Source organism: Haplochromis burtoni, unplaced genomic scaffold (genome assembly GCF_018398535.1).
Source record: "Haplochromis burtoni strain Fernald_Lab_line unplaced genomic scaffold, NCSU_Asbu1 Contig_109, whole genome shotgun sequence".
NCBI lineage: Eukaryota > Metazoa > Chordata > Actinopteri > Cichliformes > Cichlidae > Haplochromis > Haplochromis burtoni.
This window is the reverse complement of record NW_024582470.1, coordinates 1,181,189-1,192,237: the sequence shown is the minus strand read 5'-3', so window position 1 is coordinate 1,192,237 and position 11,049 is coordinate 1,181,189. Positions and strand designations below refer to the sequence as shown.

The 11,049-nt window shown below is 42.5% G+C and overlaps 1 protein-coding gene across 1 annotated transcript; it reads left to right on the top strand.

Moving 5' to 3' along the window:
- Positions 1 to 771: 771 nt before the first annotated feature.
- hunk (hormonally up-regulated Neu-associated kinase) lies at positions 772 to 10,831 on the top strand. Its single transcript, XM_005928044.3, has 9 exons — positions 772 to 1,577; positions 4,328 to 4,620; positions 5,237 to 5,292; positions 5,493 to 5,628; positions 5,723 to 5,850; positions 7,015 to 7,141; positions 7,256 to 7,424; positions 7,644 to 7,806; positions 8,489 to 10,831. Exons 1-9 carry the CDS (start codon positions 1,338 to 1,340, stop codon positions 9,235 to 9,237), a joined length of 2,061 nt encoding a protein of 686 aa, XP_005928106.1. The 5' UTR covers positions 772 to 1,337; the 3' UTR covers positions 9,238 to 10,831.
- The last annotated feature ends 218 nt before the right edge of the window (positions 10,832 to 11,049 follow it).

Genomic DNA, 11,049 nt, shown 5'->3' with positions numbered 1-11,049 from the left:
CACACAAACTCAAAACATATGCTTCATGCTGGCAGGATTTTTTTTAAATATAAACTGAAAGGGACTATTTAACAATTTTGATTAGATAAATTTCCTTGTCAGGTGTTTTAAATATATATATATATAAATTATTATTATTATTATTATTTTATTTTATTCAGGGCTTGCAAGTTTACCGAGTAGGAAAACATACACTAGGTCAGGCAAACCTGAGCCGAAGACAAACGGAGTAGGAAAATCTCGCCCCTCCCTGCAGGTGTCCTCCTTTGAGTGATGAACACCAGCGTTAATTAGGCCAGAGACTACACCTCAGCCACCGAGGAGGAAAATTGTTCTTTGTCTGACTCTGGTTTACTGGAGTACAACTTTCTATTTTTGGCAGAACTCCGGGTTCAACCACAAGAGAGGAGAGAGAAAAATCCTCGAATATATGCTAGCTGGTCAGAGACATTGTTTAAACTGGATGATTTATTGCCAGTGGCATATGTGTCATTGTATATGTGCCACTGCAGCTAACTAAAGCGAATCCTCTTGGCGCACAGGCATGGGTGTGTTGGTTTAGAAGGCTACTTTACGCACAATTGTGCCTAAATTAATCACTCAGAAATAAAAGAGGACTAAAAGAAATATATAAATATGTATAGTTATTCTGTTGCTGTCTCCCTCTCCTGACTACACGTGTATTCTTGTTCACACCTACAATCCGAGCGCACCACCAAGCGCATGCAGCAAAACGGCGAGGCGGTGGTACCGGGTGGAGCTGTACCCGTGCTCCGCCCACCTTCGCTGATTGGGTTGAAAATTACCCCGGCTACCAACAACATGTGCATTTTTTTCTTACCCTCTCGCACTAAGCAACGCCCACACGGAGGACCGGGAAAGTCGCTTCAAACTGCAAAACACGCTGCTTGTTCTCAGACTAATCAGGAGACGAACGTGTTTGGAGAAGAGAGGCAGAGCACACCTTCATTAGAGCCGATGCTTGTTGTTATGCTTTTTTTAAAAACCCACCTAGGTATTAAAATAGATCGTGGCAGTCAGGTTACTAACTTAAGTCACTGAGTCTGTTCCCCCCTTTTTTCTACCGTTTTTTTTTTTAATCTAAACTAATTCATTAACTTCACAGTGGTCTCGGAAACTGCTGAGTGAGCTCACTTGGTGCTTTGGGTGAACAGGTGGCGCAAGCTCCGGTACTCGTAATTTGTTATTACGCAGATAACGGAGTTAAGATACTTTACCGGACGTTAAGCATTTAATACCTGCATTGAAAGTGGGTGTAATTCGGACTGCGTATTATCCTCCCTTGTTAAAAGGGGACACTTGACAAGGGAGCTGTGATGCCTGTTGCAGACAGCGACATGGTAGTGGACAACGGGCACGGGTTATACGAGGGTAAAATTCCAAACAGTGCCGGGAATGAGAGTATCCTCCCGGCCTCCCTATGCAGTCCTGTAACGGACATCCTCAAGAACTTTTACCACACCAAACGGGTCGGGAACTACATGATCGGGAGGAAGCTGGGAGAAGGATCGTTCGCCAAAGTTAGAGAAGGTCTCCATGCGTTAACAGGAGAAAAGGTAAGCGGACCGCAACAGACTGTATATATACTGTACACACACACACATATATATATATATATATATATATATGTGTGTGTGTGTGTGTGTGTGTGTGTCATAGATGTCATATATTTTATTTTTTTAATCTATTTTGTGATGTCATGACATGTCATCTGGAATTAACAGTTAGCTTGACTCTTATAGTTCATTGCCTTTTTGTCATTTTAATGAATTTTCTTTTAAATTTTGACTGTGCCTCACCATTTATTGCGTCTGTAGTGGTTTTAAATTACATTTCAATGGACAGAATCAGATGCCATGCGTGCTTGGCAACGCATTCCTTTCGGCTGCATGTGAACAGTGGAAAAGTTGTTTATATTGCGATGCAATGCGCCAATCCAGGACTTCCTAATTAGTGGTTCTCTCCTCAGAGAAAGTGATCAGCTCTTCTGATTGCGCTGCGCCTTTGTTAATTAGCGCATGCGGCGTCCCACCAGCAGCTGCTGAATGCCGAGTATAGGTTGTGCACAGCAGGAGCTCCTCTAGTGACAATATTTGCTAATTGTGCGTGAGAGAGACACAGTTATCTATGGGTGTTTGTCTCTTCTCCAACCCTGCGGATAACGCGTCGATCGCCCTGCGTTTCTGAACCTATGCTTTGTTTGCTGCTGCTGGTGATCTCACCGTATCCCCGCGGTGGGCGCGCTAGAGTGTGACAGGACCAGAGAAGAAAACTGCCGGGCCTATAAGAGAGCAGAGCTGCTACTTGAATATGAAATCTTGTCGTTGATAAATGGGCTTCAACCTCATTATGATTCCGCCATCGCAGGGGGGGTTTGATACGGGCTACCATTGGCCACTGGTTGCCTTTGTCTCTTCAGGCTTTTTTGAGAAGGAGCCAAAAAATTTGCATATTAGAAAAACAAGTACGTCTCCTTTTTTTTCTTTCTTTCTTTTTTACTGTTCGCTCCTGCATTAAATGCATACCATTTCTATAGGTAATGCACAGGCTATAATTTGTCACTGAAAATTCCTAAATTTGCATATTAAAAATATTTCGGATCACACCCAGCTCCTCCCTTGCTGTAAAGCAAATGTTCCTCTCACCCACCCACTCACACTGTCTTTGTTGAGGATGATGCAAACGCTGGCAATCGCACATCCAAACACTCTCCCTCACTCATTTGAATGCAGGCGTCCAACAGGCGCTTGCGGGGTACAGGAGGGTAGTGAGTTTATTCAAGTACATGGGGGTGAAAAGGAAATGCATGAGGATTCCCAGATCCCCCCACCCCCACTTTTGTTTGTTTTACATTACTAGAAAGTCAAAGTAAATGCATGGAATTTAAAAAGCAGAAAAGGGGTATGGGGGTGAGAAGAGGCGAGAGATGGGGCTGTCATGGGCAGGCAGCTCAGGAGGTCATATGTGTGGGGTTCTTTTTAATGTCTGTAACCCATTTCCCCGCTCTACCCCCCCCCCCCTCCCCACACACACACACTACACACACACACACACACCACCCCCTTTCTGTCTGAGGGGCGCCTGATGATAAACAACCGAATCCCTCAAAACCCCCCAGGCAAGAGTCACACCCTCCCCCTCTATATCCCACCCCCTCCTCATATAGAGTAGCCAACTGTAAATACAGTGCCCACCCCACCCCATACATACCCTGCACTCCTTATTAGGAGTGTGTAAACACAGGCCATCTATTATCGTGACAGAACACTGCACACACACACATGCATGCACATACAGGCAGGTTTAATTAGCAGTTGTAAAAAGGTTTTCAGCACTGAATCAATTACCAGTCCTGAAAGGATGAAAGTAAAAATGAAAGACAAGCTGAAGGTCAGAAGAAAGAAAAAACACACACATATGAAAAGAAACAAACTAGCAATCAGACATTATCTCCACTTGTGGAACCACTCACCAACTTTCATGTGATACTGATAATGGTGGATATTAGAGTGCCTTACCTTGTGCTATAGCGCTTTCCATCGTCTGTGGGACTCGTCCCTTGCTGTGAGATGAGTTTGTTTTGTGCGTGGGTGAGCCATGCTCTTGAACTCTAGTCTGTAGTTACCGAGAACGAACTACAAGGGAAGACATGGATGATGAAAACGTAGCAGTCACGTGGGATAGGAAGATTGATAGTTTATTGAATGTAAATTATCAATAAAAGAATTCTTGACAAATGAGAGAGTCATTGGAAGTTAAAGGACATTGATCTGGCGCCTGGGATGCGTTCGTGATGGAGACTGGTCTCGTGCGGCTTTTCCATGTTCTGTAATACTCAGTGTCTCAGCTTCTTGTGTGTTTGGCTGCAACTAAACCTCGACAAATGAGGGAGAATGTTAACTGTCCATTTGGCCTTGGTGCCTTCTCAGCATATAGGGTAACATATCCCAGTTTATGATGGTTCATTAACCCCTCCATGTCCACACACAACACACAGCCACCAGCACACATCCCAATTTACCTACACACACACACACACTTCCCCCTCAGCTGCAGGGCCTTGTGGCTCCCCCACTAGTAACAGCTGTGAGGGAGAGGTCAGTTTTGAGTTACATACTCCGAGCAGCTCTTCACCTGTTACGCCTAGGCGCTCTGAAATCAGCACTGTGCTCCCTTCTCCATGGATATTATTCACAATATTGCATGCTGCACAGTTTACAAGGCCAACAATCGCTGTTAACTTAGTACTTTGTAAAATATAAATATAACCTCACCCTCCTCTCTCCTCCTGCATTTTCTTTTTCAGGTGGCGGTGAAGGTGATCGACAAGAGGAAGGCCAAGAAGGACTCATATGTTACCAAGAACCTTCGGAGAGAAGGTCACATCCAGCAGATGATCCGCCACCCCAACATCACTCAGCTGCTGGACATCTTGGAGACAGAGAACAGCTACTACCTGGTGATGGAGCTTTGTCCCGGTGGGAACCTCATGAACCACATCTACGACAAGAAACGCCTGGATGAGAGAGAGACGCAGAAGTACATCCGGCAGTTGGTGCTGGCTGTGGAGCACCTGCACAGGGCTGGTGTGGTTCACAGGTAACAAAACCAAAAACCCCAAAAACATTAGTATATAAGCATATAATTACTGTGCCATTCGATGTGGGTCAAAGTTAACTTTAAGACTTCTGGGTCAGACATGATCCTCTTTCCCAAAGTGTGGGTTAAGTCTTTCTTATGCACATGACTATTAATCCATGAAAGCAGATCTGTCTTCACAATAACTACATTGTAATAATTTAATGTTTTCCATTTAGGTGTGAAGAGCAAAAACATTACAGAAATGCAGTCACAGTATTGTTAATTCTAGGGTTTTGTCAAACATTTTATCAAAATCTATGTAAGATTTATGGAAAAAACATGCACTGTTTCTGCATATGTTTCCCAAGGCTCTTGTGAGGAATAGTTTTTGTTATTTAGAGCCTGGGAACTGAATTTCTATCACAGTGAGATGGCCTCTGTGGATAACAGGATTTCTGCTACTGAGGAGGGATCTGAAGATACACAATAGACTATGAAAATTAAGCAGCATGACTCAAATTAGGAGGGGTTATGTCACGGTTCAAGAAGCGGGGGGTAGATTGTGTGATACTAAAGGTTATCTAATCATCTAATATAAGGTTATCTAATATAAACATGGACCTTTGTTTTACAGGGACCTCAAAATAGAAAACCTCCTACTGGATGAGCAGGACAACATAAAGCTTATAGGTAAGCCCCGATGCTCTCAGTGTTTTTTATGTGCACAAAACATTATACAGAAATTCTGTACATGTTTTCAGACATAAAAGAATCCACATGGAAAAGAGTAATGTTCCCTAAGCTCTCACCTAAGTGCTAACACCCCTGTGTTTCTTTAATGGGCAAGTTAAAATAATAAACCCACTCTCCCCACCACTCCTTTCCCTCAGATTTTGGCCTAAGTAATTGTGCTGGCATCTTGGGATACTCTGATCCCTTCAGCACCCAGTGTGGAAGTCCAGCTTACGCCGCCCCTGAGCTACTCTCTAGGAAAAAGTATGGACCAAAAGTGGATGTCTGGTCCATGTGAGTTTAAAGTTGTTTTAAGACATTTGATAATAAACATCAGTTTTATTTAATGAGTGCACAGAGAGCTGAAGTGTGTATTTGGGTCTTCCAGTGGTGTTAACATGTACGCAATGTTGACTGGGACACTCCCGTTCACCGTGGAGCCGTTCAGTCTTCGGGCGCTGCACCAGAAGATGGTGGACAAGGAGATGAACCCGCTACCTCCCACGCTGTCAACAGGTAAGGAATGAAAACACGACGGCACAAACCTGCTGTGTGCAGATAAAACGTAAAAGTGGAGGGTGAAGGAAATCTGACTGGTTGGCCTTCAGAATTTCGAAAAATGATTTTAAAAGCTGCTTACTTAAAGCTAGAAGCAAAAGGATAAATAACTTGAGGCTTAGTGCCTTTGACATATTTAAGATTCTTTATGACATCTTATTTTAAACCCTTCAAAAAGAAGTTTTGTTTTCATATATTCTGCTTAAATGCAGTTAAAAATCGAAAAGCAAAAAAGCAGAAAAACAGGTGACGGGCGGAGGGATGTACATTCGTGCACATCATTGCACAAGACAGCAAGAAGTTCTCGGTGATTTCACTAGTAACCTTTCCATCAGAGGCGAAAACATGATAACCTTTTGTGCCTCTTTATCAGGGATTAGGTGGCTCTTCCAGTGAAGACCCTGGCACAGATTCAGATTTTTTCTACAGTTTTTTCTTTTTGTTTCTTAAAACAAATGATTCACTTCCTGAGAGGTTTGGTCAATGTTTTTGTAGACTTTAGGAAACTAAAATTGTTCATAGGCTTGACTTTGCCTTAGAGTCACTAAATATAGTGTAAATGTCCTACACATATATTTAGATATAATTACACAGATAAATTCAAAGGTAGTTCCTCAGAAGCTTGCGTGTGTTGTGGAAAGGGTGTGCATAGGTATGACGGTGTCAAATTCATTTCACAATCTCTGCACTCGTTCTGCAGTCACTCCTTCACGGCACGTCAGAACAGTCGTTTGCATTTCGCTTATATGCAAACTAAGGGGCGATACCATAACTCACTTTTATAAGCACCTATTATACTATAACGACATGCATCTGACTTCGCAACTGGGTTCGTTACGAAACAATTTACTTAATAATGATAACTTTATCAGTTTCATCTATTTTGTTGTTGCATAAGCAGTTTCACTTTGCAGCGTTGGTAATTCAAAAGAATCTTGAACCTTAAGGATGTGGAGGAAGAGAGCCAAGTTTGTGGCCTGGGAATAATCACAATGATAACACAACATGATTCTAAAACTTGTCGTAACATGTTTCAGCACCGAGAAAGCTGCTCCTGTTTTACGTGTTGATGAGCGTGCAGAAAGAATAACAATACAAATTTTGATTTTTCTCGTTTCTCAGCTGCCATCTGTCTTCTGAAGAAGCTACTTGAGCCAGACCCCAACAAGCGTCCCAATATCCACCAGGTGATGGCTGACTCCTGGCTTCAGCTGGCCAATAAGAACACAGGGGCACCATACCTCAACAGGTAGATGTACACAGATTTAAATTGCTCTGAGTTTGTGTTTGTTGTAGTTTGCATTTAAAAGCTTAATTTGTCAAGCATTGTTAAATATATATATATATATTTTTTTGCGTTAAGGATCCACATTGAAGAAATCAACCACACAGTGTTGCTGCATATGACGGAGAAGATGGGCTACAAGCACAGTGAAGTTCTGAGCGCCGTCCTCACCAATCGCGCCTGCCACACTTTGGCGGTCTACTTCCTCCTCAACAAGAAAATGAAGAGACTCTCCAAAGAATACAGGGTATGTATATTCATATACTTTCCGGTTTGACGTCAGTGAGTAAAGTGAGTTTAGTGAGAAAAAAATATTTTAGTCACTTGCACATCCTTTTCCCAAGGAGTTTGTCATAGTAATATTTCAAAAGGACCAGGAGTGTTTTTCACACCAATAAACTGTTGTGACGGGATGACGCAAAGCATTTAGTCATCAACAACAAATGTTGCTTGTGTGTGTGTTAAGGAGATGCAGTTCCAAGAGAAAAAGAGAGGCGAAAAGCAGAAAAACGAATACTTCCAGACCCAGTGGAGGAAGCACGTCGATAAGCTGACCATACCCCCGAAACAGACGCCCGTCTACCTGGCTGTCAGCAAGGGGCCCAGCAAGGAGAAGAAGCACAGAACAGGTGAGGATTTGCACAGTTGAGTGCAAAAATAATGAAAACAACAATTAGGAAGCAGTTGTTTTTTTTATGTTCACTTTATTTATTGTATCTATTTTATTTACTTTCATTCATACAGGGTAGGTTGACTGAGAATGCATGTTCTTGTACAGCGACCTGTTTCACACACACGTAGTTACCCAGTCATCCATCCATCCATCCCACCATCCATCCATCCACTGTTTGTCTGTTCGTCCATCCATCTAACCACCCACTCATCCATCTGAGAGGAAACATCCAGGACAACTTGCCAGTCACTCGTGGGGCAAACACAAACACTAAAATCCTAATCAAAAATTACTTAAGAGAGCATAGTGCAGAAGTAAGTTCATGATATAGAAATAACTGAACTGACTCAAGCTTGCAAGAGAGAGTTTAGCACACACCTAAACTCCCTTCTCACTTACCTTTAAGTGGTATTGAGAAATTACAAATTTGTCTTCTGTACCTTTGGCTTTACGTCTGCTGTCAGATCATTGTGTCTGTCAGGATCTTGTTAATGGCATACAGACAATGGCTACTCAGGCAGAGGTTTAAGAAAAGATGGGGTTCTCACTTTTTTAATGAATTTATTTTCATTTTCATTAAATATTACAGTAAAAACAATGTTTCACAAAAGCTAAAGTGTTTCTAATTTCATCCTCAGGTTTACTGCGTGCCATAACTGGTGGGCATCGTAATTCACCTCTGGCACCTCCGGGCACAGTTGCTTCTTCCTCCATGGAGTACCTAGAGATCCACCCTCTATTCCCCAACACGCCACAGCAACGGAGGCGCCTGGCCACCCTTCCGCAAGTCAACACGAGCCCAGAACACAACATTCCCGCTCCTCCCGCGCCGTCGCCAATTGGCATGCATTCCTTCGGCTCGCTCGCCAAAGCTGAACAAATCGAAGACACCCCATCTTCGCCCTGGTACAAGCTGACTAACGGGACCCTGTCCCCTCCCCGCCACGTCTCCGCCTTCCAGCCTGACTCCTCTTACTTGAAAAAAGCCACAATCCCCAGTCCGCCCGTCCTCATTGTCAATCCACAGCCCAAGAAGAGCACCTCGACAGATTGGTGTGGTTCTTCTGACACTAGTGGTAGCCCTCCCAGCACTATAGGAAGTCCCCCAGGGAGCTCAGCTTTTAGCCCTCCAAAGTCTGCTTTCAGTCCCCTCAATCCTACCTCAGCTTTTAGTCCTCCTTCCAGCAGCGGTAGCAGCGATCCCGAGAGCCCAACGCATCGCAGCAAATTCCCCTCAATGGGAATCGGACAGATCCTAAAGAAGAAGGTCCAGCTGCAGCCATTTACATTTCGTCCAGAACAAGTCATCGAGGAAGTCGTGTCCCCTCCTCCCTACCCCATGCAGACTCTCCTCTGTGCTTCAGGTGCACTAAAGACCCTCTGCTGAGTTATAAGATGATTTAAAAAAAAAAAAAAAAAAAGTTGGACTGAACTCGATGCCCCTTTCAACATTTTTATGTTGGGAGAGGTCTTCCAGAGCGGCCTTTTGAACTGTGAACTGTCCCTTTATTGCGACTGAGCCACTTTTCATGACAGACTTATTTAAAAAAAAAAGGTGGTGAGAATATAAAATGTATTACCTCTTGTTACCACACGTATTATGTAATGTGAGAAGTGACACTGAGGAGATAAGATCTGAACGGATCCATGAGCAATGACTAAATCTCTCTGTGTCCTAAATACGGAATGGACATGGGACATTGTGTAATATGAGCCTTGCCAATAACAATTGTACACAGACACAAGCACACACACACGAGTACACACTGAACGATGTATTATAGACCAACTTAGAGATACTCTCTTATGTAACATTGGTGTAACTGGTTACTAATTGAGCCGCAAACTGATTCACACCAGCTAACAGACCCCAACTTTTACCCTAACCCTGATTTTACATGTATAAATGTTTTGTCTCTGTGAAAACTCTGTATAATAGCCACTGACATCCAGTCAGCCGGCACTATGTCCTATGCTGACCGGATGAAGAAGCTCACTGCACTATTCTTGAAAACCAAAACGTATACTTAGAACGGTGTTTAACATCTTTTACCTCACTGCATTTATTCATGCATTAAATGTGGAACAGCAGTCGGCTGTGACATGCTTGTGTGGATCGTGTCACAGTGTAGCAGTGTGTAAGTGTTGCCATTAGAATCAACACACTAAAATAGCCGTAGGTTGCAAGAGCAGAAGCATATTCTCACTTTTATATAAACGTCCTCATAAACCTTCACTCAGCACTGAACTTTTTTATCCACAAGTGTTGCTTCACCTCTAAGACCCACAGGGAATCTGTAAAAGTCTTGACTTTCTCACAGCAGGATATGCCTGTTCCTAGTCAGTTTGTAATAAAAAAATAAATAAAAGAAAAAAGAATAGAGCATCAAAAGCCTTATGAAACAGATCAACCTCACCACAGGTTGAGTGTATGAAAGTGGAAAGAACTGCTACTAGGATCATCTGCGGAAATAATTCACTTCCTTTTGTCTTAACGCTGTAGTTTGTGCAATAGTCTTAAGTGTTAACTGCAATGATGAGTATTTGCCAAGAGCTCTGAGACATGTGAAAAATGTTCCTGTAAATAACAGTGCAGCTCCTGTGTTCCTGTTGCTTACTCCGTTCTGTATGAACAGAAGTTTAAGACGTTTATCTGAGCCGACACTGTCACAAATTAGTTGCCTGTACAAAACAAAGGGGGAAAAAACGAACAAAAAAAAAAAAGGCTTCCACGGGCACACGAGGCTTCTCACTGTTAAAATACTGTAGAATCTCTTCATGTCCAAATGAAAAGTTGCATGAGTCAAACTTGTGTTGTCAGCATTTGAAATTATGTCTTTGTACCTTTTTTCTGGTTGATACTGAGATTGATACGGACTTGGGTGGGGGGTGTCTTTTTTTAAGATTTTGTAAAGGATGGTTTTGTTTGAGTGTCAAGAGATTTCTATGCTGTATAAAGTATTTTAAATATTTATAAGGAATCCTTTATGTGTCTGTCTAGTTCTTTAAACGCACCTGCATGCTGTCTGGCTTCATTCTTGCACGTCACATGTTCACATGGCTCATCTGAGACTTATTGAAAATATGCAAACTTTTAATTATGATCATTAAGTAATAATATGGTACTCAACAGAATCCAATATTCTTGCTAATTTATGTACACTTTACCTAAAGTCTGACATCTATACTTCATCCTTAA

What these genes read in the sequence shown, in the direction of transcription:
- hunk (XM_005928044.3), top strand. Translation starts at nt 1,338, where the DNA reads ATGCCTGTTGCAGACAGCGACATGGTAGTGGACAACGGGCACGGGTTA. An exon ending in GGACAACATAAAGCTTATAG is followed by an intron (nt 5,293 to 5,492) that starts GTAAGCCCCGAT and finishes CCTTTCCCTCAG; the next exon opens with ATTTTGGCCTAAGTAATTGT. An exon ending in GACTCTCCAAAGAATACAGG is followed by an intron (nt 7,425 to 7,643) that starts GTATGTATATTC and finishes GTGTGTGTTAAG; the next exon opens with GAGATGCAGTTCCAAGAGAA.